This window comes from Chaetodon trifascialis, chromosome 14 (genome assembly GCF_039877785.1).
Source record: "Chaetodon trifascialis isolate fChaTrf1 chromosome 14, fChaTrf1.hap1, whole genome shotgun sequence".
NCBI classification, from domain to species: Eukaryota; Metazoa; Chordata; class Actinopteri; order Chaetodontiformes; family Chaetodontidae; genus Chaetodon; species Chaetodon trifascialis.
This window is the reverse complement of record NC_092069.1, coordinates 2,281,083-2,300,290: the sequence shown is the minus strand read 5'-3', so window position 1 is coordinate 2,300,290 and position 19,208 is coordinate 2,281,083. Positions and strand designations below refer to the sequence as shown.

The following is a 19,208-nucleotide window of genomic DNA, read 5'->3' as shown; positions in this document are numbered from 1 at the left end:
TGCCGCCCTCACATGGGATTGAAGGTGTGATCAGGGAGGCTCAGCTTCAGCATCCGGACCCAGGTAATGCACCTCAGAACAAACTGTTTGTTCCTCACACCGTTCATTCCCAGGTGCTTCACTGGATCCATTCTCACTGCCTCGCCTGCCATCCTGGAGCTAACCGCATGGTTGCTCTGCTTCAACACCACTTTTGGTGGCCCACACTAGAGGCCATTGCCCGTGAGTACGTAGTGGTCTGTGCTACCAGTGCTCATGGCAAGGCCTCACACAAGGCTCCGGCTGGTCTCCTTCTCCCCCTACCCATCCCGGGTAGACCCTGGTCTCACGTCGCGGTGGATTTCATCACTGGACTGCCACCCTCTCAAAGTAATACCACCATTCTCACTATGGTTGACCGTTTCTCCAAGGCTGTGCACTTCATTGCACTACCCAAGCTTCCCTCTGCCTTAGAAACTGCTGAATTACTAGTCCTCCATGTATTCAGACTGCATGGGATTCCTCTGGACATTGTTTCTGACTGTGGGCCTCAGTTCTCTTCGCAGGTGTGGAAGGCATTCAGCAAGGCTGGGAGCTACGGTCAGCCTCACCTCCGGGTTCCATCCCCAGTCAAATGGTCAAACTGAGAGGGCCAATCAGGATTTAGAGACAACCTTAAGGTGCCTCTGTGCCGATAATCCTGCTGAATGGAGCTCTCTTCTTCCCTGGGTGGAGTACGCCCATAACTCATAACTTACCTCCTCAGCCAGTGGTCTTTCATCATTCGAGGCCTCCTTGGGCTACCAACCCCCCCTCTTTCCATCACAGGAGGCCGAGATTGAGTTCCCCGCTGTGACTGACCACATCAAGAGGGTAAAAGAGTTTTGGCAGGCTGCCACCAGAGCCCTCAAACGCACCCTGGGAGTCAAACAATGCGCTGCTGATCGCCACAGGACCCCTGCCCCAGCCTATAAATCAGGTCAGTCCATATGGCTTTCTACCAGAAATATCACTCTATGCACTGACTCTCGCAAGACGTCTCCCAGGTTTATTGGTCCATTTCCCATCCTGAAGGTCATCAACCCACAGGTGACCTTAAAGCTCCCTGACTCCATGAGAATTCATCCTACCTTCCATGTCTCTCAGCTCAAGCCTGTCTCCTCTAGCCCATTGTGTGAAATGTCTGTTCAAGTGAGTCCTATGTCCGGGTCTGCATCCTTGGATCCAAACAAATCCTTTTGGCAAAAGCCTAACACCATCTCAAATGCTTCTTGGATGCATTAATGATTAGGTTTTTTGAGATTGGATAGCTATCCAATCAAGACACATGAAGTAACTATGTGAGAATACTCTCCATATGTTTGTCAACACAGCCCCTGTTGTATATAATATAAAAGATGCAGGAAATAAATATACAGAATATACCCATTTAGAGAGCAAGATACCCATTTCCAGTAATAAGTTAGTTATGATTAAAAAAATGTATACTAAGTAAACTTATGCCACATTTCCACTAGTTCGGCTCGACTTGACTCTACTCTACCCGGTTGTTTTGTTCTTCCATTAGGGATAGTACCTGGTACCCGATACTATTTTTAGTACCTGCTCTGGCGAGGTTCCAAGTGAGTAGAAGCGATACTATATGTGTGACGTCAACAGCCTGTCGGCCACTGATTGGCTGGAGAGTGTCGTCACTGGTCTGCAACGTCCAACACCGGAAAAACAATCCCGCCCCCTCCATTGTAACGCCGGGCAACAGCAACTGCTGACTTTATTCTTTATTCTCACTCGAGGGAAATGGCTGCTCGTAAAACATCAGAGTATTCTGCCTTGCAGCCCGAAGCCTTTTCTAGGTTTCTTCTCTTGCTTTGTGTGTGACAAAAAGCCACAAACCGTGCAGCAAATACAACATCGCCTCGATGTCCTCCATTATTGGTCGGCTCTGTTTGCGTCGCGTACAAATTGAAGTCACAGCCGTGGTATGACAACCCCGCCTACGTTGAGGAGGTACTATGAAGTACTCAATTGTAATGGAAACTCAACAAAACCAAGTAGAGTAGAACTGAGTCGAGTAGAGCTGGAACTGTGTAATGGAAATGCGCCATTAGTAGGCCAAAAATAATTAGATAAACAGTCAACATTATGAGATTAAAAAAAAATCTAGATTTACACACTTACCTCAGGTTTTGTGCCAAAACATGTTGCCAATCAATATTTACATCACTATGAATCAAGTTGCACTTCCCATTTAGACTGATTACTCCATTATCAAATCCAAGAGTTGCACTGGCTGAGGGGACACAAGCAAGTAAAAAATTATATTTGATGCAATGTCTTAGACTCTGTAATTCACATAGAATGTCTTATCAAATTGAGTGTGTGCCAGGCTTACCAGAGAGTTTATATTCCAAAAGGACCATGGTAGAAGTACAAATGGAATTCAGTGAAGTTACAAGGTTAGAGTCCTTCGTCCCCAGCTTGGCAGTAGTAGACACATTATAAATAGGGGAGGAAACTTTCAGAGTGGCACTGAGGACTCCAAAAGCTGGGATAAACACACTTGAAGGCAAATGTAGGGTAGTTTCAGGGATTTCAATTTTTTGCTCTGGAATGAGGATGGTTGGAATTTCAAAGTTTGAAATCAGGCTTGTAAGTTCATTTAGGCTGATTGTGTGCCCTCCAATGGTAAAGGATTTTAGTAGTGTAAAAGATGAGATTTTGATTTCATTTTTTGGCATCTTGAATGAAAGGAATGACATTTTCCCCTGTAGGTAGTCTGTTTTAACATCATAACTGGGCACTGACATTATTGGTAAGCCAGGCAGCAGGATTTCAAAGGCTGTAGTGGTGATCACCTTAGGGATGTTAAGATTCTGAGGATCAATTGTAAAAGGATCCATGTGCAAGTTGGTAAATGGCACATCAATGGCCGGAACTGAGATTACAGGGGGAAGAGTAAGCTGATCAGGGACATCAAGGTTTTCAAATCGCATATCTATGTTCCCTATGAAGTGAGAAATGTCTTTTATCCACGAAGGCACTGCAAGGATCATCTCAGGCATGCTAAATGTGATGCCATTCTCAAGTAGTTTAAATGGTATTGTATACTCCTGGCCGTCCACGGTCTTTGTGTAAACAATGCTGGAAGAAATGTTAAGTAATTCTAAATTTTCCATATTTGTGACCTGATCAAACTTAAGCACATCCCAGAGGGTCTTCTGATATACAGGAAGCTTAACTGACTTCAAGAAAGCCAGGTGGCCTTCCACTGATCCTGTCAAGTCCATGCATGCTTCAGATTCACCATTAGATACAAGTAAGTCACCAGCAAGGATGAGAGATGCCAGCTGTTCCTTGCCACTCCAGATGAACATCTGCTTTGCTGAGCTGATGGAGAGATTAATGTTGTGAATGAGTCCAGTATGGCCCAAACTACTTGGCTGACTTGCCTCAATGATCAATGTAGTTGTGAGGGTTGTTAAAGGAACAAATTCTAGTTCTCCTTTAACAACGTGCTTACCATTTGTGTTGAAAGATGCAAAATCAACATTGTTATTACTAGTATAATAGGCTTTTACCAAAAAACGCTGCAAAGAGGCCTCAAGAGCCAAACTCTTATTCAAGTCAAACTGGAAGATGTTATTGTTTGAGCTTCGCTTTTGTCTCTCTTGTTTCTCAATGTTTGAGTTTAAGGAAGTACTAACAGTTGAATGGAAGCTATTGACATTAAGGTAGAAATTTGCCTCATTTTCTAGATCATTAGCAAAGTTCCAACTGTCCATTATTGTTATGTCTGACTTCCCTTGGGTAGAGGTCTCCAGTGACACATATGAGGAAAGTGCTTCCAGTGCCAAGTTCATATCAAGGTTTCCTTTGCCTACACACTCAACCGGAGGAATTTTAAACATGTATTGGATTTTTTTCTTGGAAGCAACATTTGGGTTTGTCCTGGTATTTCCAGTGAGTTCCTGATTCAATTCTAGATTGAGGAAGGATAGATTGATTTTTACAGTGTTAGCTACAGAAGCTTCCGTGCTTCTTTTCGTGAGACTAACAGCACATTCATGGTTTGCTTCCACATTGTTATGCTCCAGGGACACTGTGGTGGCCAGTTTTATTCCTGTCTTCTTAGTTAAACTCATGGTGCCATCAATTTTCCCATTCAAAATGTCAAACAAAGATGTTGAGGAAGCACCAAATCGAGCAACAATGTCAGACTGGTTGTGAAGGCCAGCATGAACACTTAAGGAAATAACAATGGATTTGAAAGAGAAGTCACAAGTCATGTTACCCATGGCTGGGATAGCAATGTTGTTCTGAATGACTGGTAGTGTAAAAGTGGGCAACTCTATCTCACTTAAAGTTTCTGGAACATGGATGACAGGTAACTCCAAGGATGGTAGCACAAGGGTATAAGATGGCACAGAGAAACCCAGGGCAGGAACTTTGAAGCTTGGTGAACTGACTTCCTTGGGAACAAAGTAGCTAAATGCTGGCATCTCAGCCCTGAAAGCAGAAACCTCAAGATTCAATATTGGTATTTTGTATCCAGGGACAGTGAAGATTCTATGAGGCAGGCTAGAAGTGTCAATTTTGTGCTTGGTATACTGTGACTTTGCTTGGTTGTATGAATCTTTTAGAAGTGCAACTACTTTATCTCTACATTGTTTAAATTGAGCCTGTATGATCTTAGCATTATCACTGATTGCATTATAGATTGGCTCAAGATGTAATTCAAAGGTGTGCACATCAGGGTTCTTGTAGTAATGAAGCTTCAAGTTCATATCAAATGACTGTTGAGGAGTGGTAAGAAGGGATTTGAATCCAGCATGCTCCCACAAGGAGAGGTCTCTGACCTCAGGGGTTTTAATTTGGGAATATGGTATGGTTAAATCTGGGATAGAGAGAGGAACAGTCAAAAAGTCTAGATTAGCCTCCCCATTAACTAATGAGTGAAAGAAGATGTCCATTTCATTATTTTCTGCTGTAAAGTTGTGATTGTACTTATACTGGTTGAATCTTACCAAAACAAACCAACAAGCACACTGCTTCTCAGAGTTTAGCATGACACCATAATCATGCTGGAGATCCACCTTACCAGTGAGTTTCAAGGGGAAGAAAATCTTTGAGTTTACTTTGTTCTTAACATCAAACACAATTTCAAACGGATGGACCATGAATTCTAACGAGTTGGACATGGATCCAATCAAACTTCCAGTGAATTCAACATCATGAGAGGCTGTTAGTGCAACTTTCAAGTCCCCAATATGAGCCTCTCCATTTAAAACCATAGCACTCTTCTTGACAGATGGAACTTCAGTTTCACATTTTCCTTCAACGGTGATATGGCTAAAGCTCAATGATTCAGCAGTCAGCATATGCTTTGATTTCAAGGCCTTACAGTCTGTTTCTCCTTCAAAAGTTAACTTGGCTGTGCTAAAATTGACGTTGACTTCTACATTGCTTTTGTGTGTACCTTCATCAGAGTAGTCTTGAATGGTCCACTTTCCATGACCAGTAGTTTCACCGGTCATTGTAATTCTGCCAGATTCCATTGTGGTTGCCATATTTTGTTTCATTGATGCCTGACTTGAAGTTTCAATTGATGGGAGGTCCAAGTTGTGGTTGTACATTGTGTCTATGGTTGCAGAGATTCCACTCCTCAAAGTAAATGTCATACTGTTCAGCAAATCTGCTGTGTACATTTGGGTTGTGGCCTTGACAGTAGTCCTTGCAGAAGCCTCAGCAGAATTGCTAGTGAGTGTCAAGGATCCTTCATGATCAGTGGAGAAGGCCATGTGTGTAGCTTTCACCATTTCTTTGAATAGCAACTTCTTCATTCTTGGAGCTTCCAATTGAGCAGTGGCTTCAAATGTGTATTCAAGGGGCTCAACGGGTGATTTGGCATGAGAGGTAATAGTAGCTGTAAACTGTGGGTTTTTTGATGTGGACGTTGAGTTCTCAATCTTCCCAGTAGTTACAAGATTGTATTGTGGGGAGTTCACTCTAAATTCTCCATGGAGTTTGCCAAAAACTGGGATACAGATGTCACTGGGAACCTCAGGCAACGTGATCTCTGGGATTGGAAGCATTGTGATTTCAAAGTCCTTCAGATTTAATGTGGGGATGTTGATGGCTGGAAATTTTATTTCTGAAAGTGTTATTTCTGGGAAGGTGAGATCTGGTAGTTCAGACAGATAGAGCACTTTTAGGTCACCAAAGATTTGCTCAGGGTCAGGAGTTTGAATCTCAAATTCTCTGATATCATCTATGATTGCAACTATTTTTGCTTTGATCTCCTCAAAGTCTATGGTAAATGTAGGAATTTTGTAGGAGTTGAGGATGGTGAACTCAGGGACTGAGATTTGAGCTGGGATGCTGATCTCCTGCAGTTTGTTCAGGTTGATTGTAAATGCTGGAATGACAAGGTCGGTGAGAGGTATAATAAAAGTGGGAACTTCAATTTCACCTCTTTTAAGTGTGCCCAGAACTCCATCTACAGCTTCCTTCATCTGGGTGATGATATCATTATCCTTCACCACTTTTCTGATATTCTCTATCATTCGGGTAAATTGTCCAGAAATATAGGCAACCATATTGCTGTAAGACTCACTTGCTCTTTGGAGGTAAACATACATTTCGTCTCTGATGTCCATGTCAAAGATTCTTTGACTCAGGTCCTCAAGGATATCCTTCACTTTCATCTTGATGTCATTGTAAAATGTGGTGTTAATCACCACATTCAGTTTCTTTAGAGCATCAGCTACCTTTGTTGTCTTGAGTTTGTCCATATATGTGAAAACAGTTCTTTGGATTTCTCTGAAAAAATCCCTAACTGCCTTAATTTTTTGCACAATCTCATATGTTTTAATCTGCTGGTTGATATAGTTTGTTAGTTCAGTAATCTTCTTGTTGGCCTCATCAACAAATGCACTGTAATCAAATTCCTTCATTGACTTAAACACTGAATAAATATGGTCATTTAGGTAATCAATGCTTTTCTTAAAGTCAATTGCTCTGAGCCTCCTTGTCACGTTGTTCAGAAATTGCATAATTTTATCATAAACAAATTCAAAGTCAATAGATTTCAGAGCATTTACCATTAAGTGCACAGTTTCATCAATGTTGAATTCCTTGATGAGAATCACTACCTGATCCATTAATTCTTTAAATTTATCATCAAGATCATATTTCAAAAGTAGATCCCTGATGTAAGAATAGACTGTATTGAGTTTGTTGGGGATCTCATATTCGTCAATCCAGTTGACAATAACATCATTCATAGATTCAATCACTTTTGCTATCTCAGAGGAAGGGACTTTATATAATAGTTGTTCTATATACATGACTAAATCAATTGAGAGAAGGCTGTCTATTACATCTTGGAAAAACATGCTGATGTCAAAGTTCTCAATGGTCTGTTTAATCTCAAACAGCTTGTCTTTGATTTTTTCTAAAATTAAATATTTAGAATCAAGCTCTCGCAACCATGCAGCACTGTTTTCTGTGAGCTTCTGTAAATCAATCTGTCCGATGATGTCCTCAATAGCATTAAGTGCTTTGATGACTGACTGTTTGATTTTATACTTCTTATCAAAGGCCTGAAGCTGATATCCAATCTGTGAAAGTACATTTGTTATCTTGTTAGCAAGTTGTCCAGCCTGGACATAGTCTTTAACTGTAAGGATGAGGTCTCTGAGTTTGGTGGCAATGTCTATCACCATATTTTCCATGTTCTTTGTCAAGTTGCTCATTATAAGCTCCAAGTCATCCATTGTTACTGCAAACCCATCAATCAAATAATCAAGTTTTGCTTTTACTTGATTAATCTTGTTCTCCAAGTCCATTTCTTGCATGAAGCCACTCACTTGCATTGGAAGCCGGTCTAACTTGGTTCTAAAGTCAGTGATTATCTTGTTGATATCTAAATTGTTGATGAATTGTTGAAGTGATTCTAAGGCTTGTATAAGTGTGCTCTTGAATTGCTCAAAAGCAGCAGGAAAGCTCTCAATGAATGGAATCTCAATGATATGACAGTCACTGTTCTTGTCATACTTGAGTATACCAGCCATACTGAATTCTTGTGTTTCTGGTAGTGATCGCTTGTCTTTGCTGAATTTGCTGAACATATTTGTTAACATTACTCCTGAAAACTCAAATCCAATATTCTCATGATTATTGTAAGTACTGATGTCCTGGTTGTAAGAATGGTTGTTGAGTTGAGATTTTACTTTCCAGGTCAGAGATTGGTCACTTGGTGTCAGGAGACCATCAAATTTGTTGTCTAAATTTGTGGAAGAATTCCCACTTGGAAGCATATGTGTGGTTGATGCTCTGCTGTCATGTGAGTATGCAAGAGCTAGGGGCTCAGCTTTAACCAATAACTTGCTGTACAGCTGTCCAGTGTGCTTTCCATCAAGATTAATTTCTCCATCACTATTGACAAAAGCATCAACGGTGAGGCTAAAAGGCAGTGCTGTAGTGCGAATGGTGCTATCAAAATTTAGAGACTCAGAAATAATCTGTGTTTCACAATCTGACTTGGAAGAAAGTCCAGCAAACTCAAGGTCACAGTTGTGTGTTAACTGTGCATTCAGTACATTTCCAGACACACTATATTTCACTGAACCAGCCATATTGTCGTAGTTGAGTTTGTAGGTATTTTTAATGTTGTGTTCTTTGCCATAAGCTCCACTCACACTTCCACTCAGATCCCCCTTAATTGGCTCAAGCTTTATGTGGCCTTCAGCGTTCAAATTGACATCATAAAACTTGAAATCATTTATCGTGTCAAATGACATAACAAATGGCTTCATAGAAACTTTGGTGTCTTGCTTGTAAAAAATATCTTCACAGATAAAGTTGTTAGTCTTGGAGTGGAGGGCTAGGGTCCACAAAGTGAGGGTCAGTGTGTGGCTATTCTCTGAGTTCATCTCCTTCAGTGTTCCCATGGTATTGCTAGTAAAGGTAAGAGCCCTTCGGTTCAGTACAATATTCATGTTGTTTCTTGTGGTTGAATCGTATGCATGGCCCTTAAGGATGCCATACAAATAGGCCTCCGCAGCTGTTATTTTACCCTCAATGTCCAGCTCTCCTCTGCTCTCCTCAGCCATTGCTTTGGTCCTGGAGGACAGGGTTGCTCCATTGTGGTCTATGGCACCACTAAAGACATTCTCCACTGTGACGGGGCTACACTGAATGCTGTTAGTTCCACTTGTGGTCAGACCATTTCTGCCCACAATAACAGAAGCTTTGTGCAGCCCACGATGACCTGTGTCAAAGGTGAGGGAACCTTCAGAAGTTACCTGAAGCCCATTTGAATCTAGGGATCCTGCTATAAGTGAGTATACCCTATTTGTGTCATCATCTACCTGTGACTCAATTCTGAGGATGGCCATATGGCTGGACACACCAAGCTCAACTTTGTTATTGAGTGATTTGCTCATGGCCGTGGCAACAGCATTGCACTTTAGAGTCAGTTGTGCATCTTTATACTTGAACTCTGCTACATGCCTGAGGATGTCCTTTTGGGCATTGGTTTTGGACACAATATTCAACTCTGAGTTTGCATAGACTCCATGGATCACGTTGTGAACTTGGATGAATGGCGAGTTGAAGTGTAGAGTTGACTCTCCTCTTCCTTCTCTATCTAGTGAACGCAGGTTGTAGCTGTGGGTGTAGGAGGTATTGGTGTAGAATGAACCTATTTTAAGCAATCCATCCACTGTGCCATCTCCTGAGACTTCATCTGAATCTAGAGTGGATGTTGACTGGGCAGCATAGTAGAGAGAGGCTTGCAGGCCTAATGGACTAGAGGCTTCAATCTTATAGTTGGCTCTTGCATACAATTTGTTTTTTACATTTAACATTTCTAAAGCACTGACACTAGTGTCAATGAGGGTATGGCTGAAGGAACTATTTAGAAGATACTTGAGATTATCATCAGCTCTTCCTGATATCATTCCAGTTCCTTGAAACAGACAAGAAATGATATCATTATCAGTATTTGTAACAGCAAAGATTTAGAATAAGATCTAATGAACACATGCTTTAGGTTGAAACAGTTGCCACACCCCATTAAGGCTCTTACTATAACCATGTGCTCCAGATCTGATCTCTCCAGAAAGAAGAAGCTCACTTTCACAAAAAACTCAACTTTGACAACTGTAAGTAACTCAATATGCAAGTCTTAACCAGCATACCACTTCCTCTAAATTAATATAAGAAGAAGATGCTTACCTTCAAGATTGTATGACAGTAAGTTGCAAGGCGATTGGGCCATGGCCTTATACTGTACAATGTAACTGGGGACATCAACAGTGGTGTTGCCCCCAATGATGGAGCCTTCCCAAGTGTAGATGTTGCTGTTGATCTTGGTGGATGCTTCAGCCAGACCCAGAAGCGGGACAGTAAAATCCAAAGAAGGCGGTATAGTGAATGATGGTACTGGATAGTTTTTGGCAGGGATATACAGGCCTATCTCTGGTAAATCTATGACAGGAATAGACAGAGTGTTTGGGATGTTCAGTTCTTCTGACTTTTTGCCTCCAAGTGGAAGAGGAAGTGAGATGGCCATTTTATTCTTGTTGAACTGGTATTGGAACAGACTGTCACTGTTGAGTTAAAAAAAAAAAAGCATAATTAATATTGATTCAATTTAGGATTTGGCATCTGAAATTATATTAAACTGTACATGGATAGGGAATCAGAGGAAGGAACAACAAGTATAACTCAACTGTTGAGTTACTGTTTGTTTTGTTTTCTCAGCAATATTTGAAAGCAAGTAATGTTCTTAACCTCTGTATTGAAAACTTACAACTGCAGAAACAGTTTCTCAGGCAAGGCTGGCAAGGTAAGATCAGAGACACTCCTCTTACTTCGCAGGTTTGCAAGATAAGGGATGCGTGCTGTCAGTTTTTCCAACCATATATTACCTGCCTTCAGGGTAACAAGAAGATAAATTACATTAACTAAAAAAAAAAAAAAAACCCCAAACAACTGTAAAGCTTGAAAGCATTCAGAGATTGTGCACCTCTGCCAAAGTTGCATAATCCTCTGAATTTGTTAATTTATCAACAGACAATGTTAAAGAGTTTTAACCTGGAAAATCAAAATATGAATACTTTGTAAGCAACATGGATTTGTGTAGGATGTGTACATTTTGTTAACTCATGACCTCTGAGTTATAGCCATTTCGGCATGTTCCTGTCGCAAAACATGCAGTCAAAATTCTATAGTTGATATGTACGTGTCATCTAAATTTGGTGGCAACTACACAACGTTTTCATGAATTATGGCACTTTATGTCATGGCTTTTTATTTAGGATCGAGTTGTGTGTGTTTATAGGTCTTGGGAGAACTACATCATGTGTGAAAAAAAAATTACAAAGCCTTATGTGGCTCCAGAGGGATCTGCATGAAGTCTAAAGTAGCCTGAAGTGATGTCAGTTGAGTAAACGTTGGTTGGCACTGAAAATTTCAAATTTGACAAGGAAAAAAATCTGGGCGGTGAGTTTACCAGACTTCTGTAGCCCACTCCTCATGTCTGTTTTGGCTAGAGGGTACAGGCTACAATAGCTGCCACTAGCATGACACACCTGAATCTCTGACTGAACTGTAGGCAGTTATATTTTTGCCAGAAGAGTGAATGTAATAAAAAAACAAAAAAGGACTATCTCTGATTCGGCTGTCATTTTGAACCCTTTTTCTTTAAACTGTCCATTGTCTCCAACAACTGCCCAACAGTGTTAAAGAAATTCAATGGTAAATAAATAAAATTGGCCACATGGTGGCCCTTTCCACACCCATGAGCTTAAAATAGTATGCTACATAACAGACAAATAGAAAGAACAATCAGACTAAAAACACAAGCTTCTTGAGTAAGGTAATAATTAATATAGTGCCAAGTGCTACCTCAATTCCTTTGGTGACAATGTGACGCTGTTTCATATCAGTCATTGGCACTTTCTGGTCCAAGATATGATCAATGAGATGTTGCAGCTGCCTGTGGTGATCCTCTACATATGGGATCAGCATCTGAATCTCTGAATTCAGGTCCGATTTCAGTCCCAGTTCAAACTTGTCATCATCTGTAAGAGACAATCCAAATACAGCCATAAATATAGAAACAAATTAATGTGTTGGACATATCAGTGATGTGCTGACAGTTACTGTATTTGAGAGAAGCTTTCTGTTGGTAGGATGTTTCAGGGAGCTTGATGACTGTTTCTAAGTCCATGAGTACATCCTCATCCTTCTTCAGGGTAGCGGTGAAAGAGGAATCAGTTTTCAGAGAGGGAATGACCATCCGGAGTTGCAGCATGGCTTCTTTCATCATGTCAAGTCTACATTTAAAACAAAGAGAAGTAGATTGGTAAGATAGCTGCACATTTCCCCAGGATGTTTCTCATTCAGTAATTCCTTGCTTTAAAGAAACTGTCTCAAGAAACCAGGCAGCACAAGTGAGAATTCAGCATTATCTATCATTTGGAAGAACTTAAAGTTTGTGTATTTAACTATGCACCTTGTACGTCCAACAAGAGTCAGCTGTGGGGCATTCCTGTTGGTGACATCAATGGTGATACCTCGCATTTTCTTTCCTTTGGCATCACTTTCAGTTAAAGCCAGCTTGATGCCTGCTTCTATATCGTAGTTAGGAATGACAACCTCACTGGTGAGAACGTTCCTGTTGTGATTGTATTTCAGAGATGCAGTGGCCTCTGTTGAATCGTCACCTAGTAACAGCAGAAATTAAACACATTCATCAATGTTTTCCACCAGGAACAATAGCAACTGGTGGCTTCAAGATTGTTTGGCCACATCAATGTCATTGTCTTAAGTGATATATGCACATAATATCCCATTATTATAGAAAGTGATAAATATCAGCAACAGTTTGTTTCTCTGTCTAAAATATCTTCTTATGGCTGTTATGCTTTAAGTTTGGGAAAGATGTTAGTTATGGAAAAAACTGCGTTAGTTGTGGTTAAGTTTAGGACAACATTGCAGAACACTGATGCTGGATGTAAATTTTGAGATGTGGAATATTTCCTAAGGATACTGGGCTGGCCCGTACACATCTACACAACAAAACAACCACACACACATATTATCATATAATAATACCTTCTGCCTTCAGGGTTAGCTTCAGAGACTGTACTTTATGACGGCCCTTTTTACCCTCTCTGAGTGTTTCATCAGTGATGGTGGCTGTGTATTCTGAAACTTCCCCTGTGGGCTGGATTTCAACCGCAAACCTGAGAAAACCAAACAGGTTTCATTAAATCTGTCCTTCTGGTTAAAACTATTATGTATGTTATGTAAAATTATTGGGCAGGGATATTTTGATAATTCTGGCATTATGATAATCAAAATATCAACCTATTACAATAACTATTTACATATTGGCTACTGAAATATAAATCAAAAAACTCAAATCAAAAAGACTCCAACAATGGGTTTCAAGTTAAATTTGTTAATCTGATTTCCCCTTACTTGGTTTCTCCAGTCAGCGGGTAATATGGAGCCTGGTCCAAGGAAGTAGCATTGGAGTAACGCACTATTGTGCACAATTTCAGACCACTGAATAGGGGTTGGCAGTCACTTGAGTCAGTCCGGTCTTCCACCAAGGATGGCACTATTTCTGTTTGACCGGAGGAGATTGACAGCAGCTTGTTGCTGAATTTCAAAAAAAAAAAAACAAGAGTTGTGAAGCGCTAAGAGAGATCAGCACAATACTAGCAGCTACTAAGTTGGTATGTGTTTTGTGTCATTTGACATGGGTCACTGACCTAAAACTGAGCAACTGAGTGTTTAATTTAGGGGCAGGGATAGACAGTCTCATCTGGTTTCTGTTCATAGTGACCTTGGCATTGAGGGAACTCTCATGGTACATATTAGTGTGCATTTCAAGCCAAGCCTCTACATAGTCTGGAATGTGCACACCCATTTGGGTGATGAATTCTAGCCCAACTGAAGGCATGAAGGACAGGTCAGTCTGCAATAAGAAGGATACAACAGAATAGCTGTAAAGAGAAACTCACAGGAGACATACTAAGACTATTCTAATTTTATTTTAAATGTAAGCTAAGATGAAGAGAAGCTAACTTACACCAGCGAATGAGTGGGTCAGGCCTCCTTTGACACCAGGTGCAGACACACCAGCCAAAGAGAATCTCAGAGGGAAGCCAGAGGCAGTGGGTAGAGAAAAGACGTTCTCCATGAAGATATAGTGAGCAAAGACTTCATTTTCAGTGCCAGATGTCAATGCAAAAAAGACCTGTTGAAGAGAAAACAATGAATATATCACTTGCAGTTCAGTCACAAACCATGACGAGTGACATCATGGAAGTCCAATATAAAATTGTGGATTTTGTAAATGACTATAAAATCAGGCCAAAAAGATATAATACAAAAGACAGTTGTGGGACAATCTGTAAATCTTTTTGATATTATAATTTAATGTTAACTGCTTGATTTGTAGCCAAGGTAGCATTTTTTTTCTCCAGAGTCAGTTGCCCACTTGGTCAGTCCACCATTTTGGTCAAGACTGAAATATTTTGACAGCTGTTCACAGATCTGCCAGCATTGCTGTAGATCCACAACGTTGATTTGTATCTTAAGTTATCTTAGATAACCTGACTAAAGAACTACCTCATGTTAATGTAATCATGCACCTGCCGCATATGACTATAGTGTCTTCCACATAGGTTTCCCAAAACAATCAGATTTATTAGAGGAAGACAATGTTCAGAAAGCAATAGAGCTGACCTTGGCAGGCAGTATCCTGATGAAAAAATGGTAGTACATGGACAGAGTCTCAGCCATCTTTCTTATTTCACTGGTCTTCATGTATCCTATCTCATTTCCCAAAAGTCGAAGATAGGCAATGGCTTCAGGGGCTTGAGAGAGAGACACATCTTCTATGAGCTTCTGGACACTGCTTGTGATGTCTTTCAAAAGATTATGTGGGACCTAAAGAGATATGCATGTGCAATGAATCTTCCATACCAAGTAAAATGTAATTTTACAAGTTGGATAATGTTTAGCATAAACAAAAACATTATGTATCATGTGTACAAAATCATTTCACCTGTCTCTTCATTCTGTCTCTGGCAGGGGCTATTCTGTCCAAAACCTCTCTGAGGATCTGCGCTTTGTCACCTGCCCAGAACATAACTTTGGAGATGGAGTCTGGGAAGAAACCTTTTTCTCCAAATAGAGCATCAATTGTTGGTTCAAATCCTGTTCCCTCAACACCGACCTTGAAAGGGGAGATTTTTAATGTTTAAAAATCTTTACAAAGCTTTGTTTGTTTTCACCACATATAACACACATGCTACTGAAAACATACCTCAAAGATGTCATAGTTGTAGTCAGAAACCTTTAGTTTGGTCTCCAGCATTACCTCCTTAGGTATGGTGTTCATGGCATCGAAGATAATGTTGCTCTGTACTGAGCCCAAGGGAGAGTCTATTTTGTAGTTGTGTGACATGCCATCGAATACCTTGTTTGTGGGTGATAGCTGGTCATTCAAGGCCAACTCAATGTGATCCCTGAGTCTTGAGTAAGGAGAATTAAAACAATCTTTTTTAAAAAAGTGTGATGACAGTGCCAGAGTGCCAGTGCGGTGAGGACGCAGGCTTAGTACATGGCACACGCTCTACCAAGTGAGCTACCTGGATGCCCCATATAATAAGATTTATGTCATAATTTTCTCTTATTTCATCACAAAAGTAGACATTTGATGAATGTGTACAGATAAGAACAAATAAATAGAATCTCTAATCTCTGTTTGTGGTTACTAGTAAATTACTCATTTATTGTACAGGTAAATAATTTGTTAAAATGAAGATATTTTAAAATTAAGATGTGGTGATACTTTATTGATCCCCCACCGGGGAAATTAAGTATTGTTACTTACCGATGCATTTGTGGCTTTTCTGAGTTGCGGATATTGTTCAGGTGGGAGACCACAAAGCTCTTGAGCTGCTCATCTCTTATGCGCTCCAAATCTTTCACAATGCCTCTCACCAGGGCTTGGTCTGGGTTCTTCATCAGAATCCGGTAGGCTGCTATGCGTTTTTCAACAGGGTTCTTGGCATCCTGGTACACTTCCATGAGAACGTTTCTGACCTGCAGTTGACCAAATAATAAATTACTGCATTGATTACTTGTAGCCAGTGCTTAGACCATGCAAGAACTGCAGAAGATTCAGTTGTCTAAATATAATAAAGGGCACACTATATATTTTTTGTATTCCAGTTTCAGTAATTTATTTCAGGTCTTTTGCCTTTTGCTGTTGCTTGTATATGAATTTGTTAAAAAGTCATATGCTGTGTTAATTTTCATCCTACAATGACAATGTGTAACAAATATGTTTGTAAAATATGGCACCTCATCATTGATATCCATCAACCTAAAGGCCTGTACAGCTGCCTTTTGGTTTGATAATGGAATATCTGTTTTCTGAGCACACCGCAAAATAGAGGAAATCAGGCTGGGGCTGACAGCTTGTATAGCTTGACCCATGACACCAATAACCTGGAAATGAGGAAAAAAAAAAAAAACATTAATTTGGGGCACCACACCCCTGAGCCAGATTCCCTGACAAGAGCTGATTCAGTACAGAATCCAGAAGTACAGTAATTAAGATGCTTGAGTGATTATTAGTACCCTCAGCACAAGGAAGGACAGCTCTTCAGGGTGAGTGTCTAAATCAGGGATCTGTCCTGAACAGTCATTCAAGAGTGTTTCCATGAATTTTGCCACATCTTCAACCACTGGAGTAACTTCTTCTTTATGGAACCTGTGGACCAGACACAGAGAAGATACTGTATAATGAGATGTTCTTGTTTCCATAGTTATTTCACACCCTAATTAGCTTTATTGAAATGTAACAATAATGTTTTTTTGGAGCGCTACATTTTAAATATTTAGCAAAAAATATTTAGCAATATTTTAAAGTAATTGCATCAGAACTATCAGACTGCTTTTTTTAAGGCCAAAAATACATATTTTACTTACTTCTTAACTGTGTTGGCTAGAGCATACATGATTGCCTTGCTCTGTTTATACTGAGCCATGCTGAGCATATCTCGGACACGTGCAGTATCAGGATTAGCCTGTAGACTTAACCCATAGACTAGAGCGTCCACCTCTAGTGACATCCCATCAATGGTCCGGATAACCTGGAAGATGGCACTGGTGCACTCTGGGGTCCCACACTGGAAAAGCGCCTGCCAGGTCAGCCAGCTTGACATATCCAACATTTCAATGACTGCCTGGCTCAGGGTGTCATTTCTCAGAGCGCGCAAGCTCGACACCAGCTTATGGAAAAGGCTGGTCCTCCTCTGACCCTGCTCTGTACCTGCCAAAGCCATGAGGTCTCGCAGGATCTTGAGAGCAGCATCCTTCGTCTGGACTGGAGCTTTATCGTCAGGGTCTTCAAAGTGTAATGGCTTGCTCTGGCTGCGGATCACATCTGTGTTCACATATTTAGCAGTGACTGAGCATTTCCCAGTGAGAGATGCAAACTAAAACTTACAGTAGACACGCTTGAAATGATCACTCACCAAATGTTCTATTGTTTATCCTTCTGGAGCTTTGGAAGCCAAGCACTTGGGTCACCACAGATGATATTCCATTTTCCCTGCAGGGCAGATAAGAGGGTGATGCAAAATGCAGTCCACTACATACACACAGAAATATGCAATCAGATGATGACTTACTCATGGGAGAAGGGCAAGTAATTGTGTTTTTCTGTGCAAATGGCTGTTGTGATGTGCTTTCCCTTGTTATCAAACTGGTAGTTGCAGTCTTGAGTGCTTGTGATCAGCTTAGACATGGAAACAGGCTGGAAACAAGAACTTACAATGTTAATGTGTGTTACTTTTTCTTTTTTTTAAATTTAATTTATAACAGGACAACGTGCAGTGACATTAGTTATTCCAAGTGGAATAAAGAGATGGCTGCACCAGATTTAGCAGGAAAGCTAATTTCCATCTGCAGTCCTTGACATAGAGACAGAGATCATAAATAAATTAACAGAGCAAGTTAGGATATACAGTGCTAGGTACATTAATAACAACATTATCTAAAAGTGGAGGGTACACACTGCGCTGAACATAATACATAATAAATTACAAAGGTGCAATTTGAAGTATAGAGGACAGAGGTGCCCATTACCTAAAAAGCGGAAGGTACACACTGTACAGAGCCAATATATAAAATTACAAAGGTGCAATTTGAAATATAGTGGTCACAGGTGCCCATTACCTGGAAAGCGGGAGGTGCACACTGCACTGAGCGTAATACATAATAAATTACAAGGTGCAATTGAAGTATAGAAGTCACAGTTGCCCATTACCTAAAAGCGGAAGGTACACACTGCACAGAGCTAATATGTAATAAATTACAGAGGTGCAATTTGAAATATAGTAGTCACAGGTGCCCATTACCTAGAAAGCGGAAGGTACACAATGCATATAGCATAATACATTCAATCCCACAAGTTACTGCTACAGTTTCCTTGTATAGGTACATTAATACAACAAGTCTAGTGGGAGAGTGGGGAATGAGAGAGTGGGGTGGGGTGGGACTACACACGAGGGTATCCCCATCCCCGCAGGTACCAACTGGTAACCTTAGCCTTGTGAATGATTTTGTGCATTAGGCGAATATTTGAGAACATGATCAAGTTGTCAAAGCTCAGCATTTTGTATTTGGAGAGTATATCACAGTGATGGTGCCGTCGAGGTTTCTTGTCAAGATTTTTCAGGGATTGGTTGTATAGAGATCTTACTGGATTCACAGCTGTCTTACTGGCCTGAGACCAGGATTATGTATAGTACAGTGTGTGCGACAGAATCATGGCATTCAAGTAAGATTTAGCAGCTTCAAGAGACAGTGCATTACGAATGTAGCAAAAATTTGCGACTTTGTGTTTGAGCGTGTTACACATTTTTTTAATATGTTTTTTAAACGACAGAGTGACAGAGTCTAGAGTGACACCCAGATATTTAAATTCTTCAACATTTTTTATCATCTGACCGTTCACAAAAACATTAGGGCGTTCACTGAGGTTTCGTTTGTTAGAGAAGTACAAGGTGACTGTTCTTTCCGTATTCAGCATGGGGCATGAGTCACTGAGCCACACTGCAATTTTACCCATAGCTGCTGACAGTTTGGCTGCCACTGTGTCTGCGTCTTTTCCATGTGTGAAAATGACC

At 40.5% G+C, this 19,208-nt stretch overlaps 2 protein-coding genes across 3 annotated transcripts in view; one reads left to right on the top strand and one right to left on the bottom strand.

The window, feature by feature from the left end:
* The window catches only part of alkbh1 (alkB homolog 1, histone H2A dioxygenase), a 246,835-nt gene that overhangs the window by 61,333 nt on the left and 166,294 nt on the right, over positions 1 to 19,208 (top strand). The gene's annotated exons all lie outside the window — the stretch shown is intronic.
* apoba (apolipoprotein Ba) overlaps positions 1 to 19,208 on the bottom strand; it is a 43,302-nt gene that overhangs the window by 4,616 nt on the left and 19,478 nt on the right. For both annotated transcript variants that reach the window (XM_070979941.1, XM_070979942.1), the window contains exons 6-25: positions 17,709 to 17,833; positions 17,553 to 17,629; positions 17,005 to 17,461; positions 16,654 to 16,786; positions 16,375 to 16,521; positions 15,902 to 16,113; positions 15,332 to 15,539; positions 15,071 to 15,241; positions 14,749 to 14,952; positions 14,090 to 14,257; positions 13,770 to 13,975; positions 13,474 to 13,656; positions 13,105 to 13,235; positions 12,503 to 12,713; positions 12,151 to 12,323; positions 11,893 to 12,068; positions 10,796 to 10,917; positions 10,219 to 10,592; positions 2,372 to 9,949; positions 2,158 to 2,269 (exon numbers count right to left, since the gene is read on the bottom strand). In XM_070979941.1, the coding sequence (XP_070836042.1) occupies positions 2,158 to 2,269; positions 2,372 to 9,949; positions 10,219 to 10,592; positions 10,796 to 10,917; positions 11,893 to 12,068; positions 12,151 to 12,323; positions 12,503 to 12,713; positions 13,105 to 13,235; positions 13,474 to 13,656; positions 13,770 to 13,975; positions 14,090 to 14,257; positions 14,749 to 14,952; positions 15,071 to 15,241; positions 15,332 to 15,539; positions 15,902 to 16,113; positions 16,375 to 16,521; positions 16,654 to 16,786; positions 17,005 to 17,461; positions 17,553 to 17,629; positions 17,709 to 17,833 (11,168 nt within the window). The remainder of the gene's footprint in view (positions 1 to 2,157; positions 2,270 to 2,371; positions 9,950 to 10,218; positions 10,593 to 10,795; positions 10,918 to 11,892; positions 12,069 to 12,150; positions 12,324 to 12,502; positions 12,714 to 13,104; positions 13,236 to 13,473; positions 13,657 to 13,769; positions 13,976 to 14,089; positions 14,258 to 14,748; positions 14,953 to 15,070; positions 15,242 to 15,331; positions 15,540 to 15,901; positions 16,114 to 16,374; positions 16,522 to 16,653; positions 16,787 to 17,004; positions 17,462 to 17,552; positions 17,630 to 17,708; positions 17,834 to 19,208) is intronic.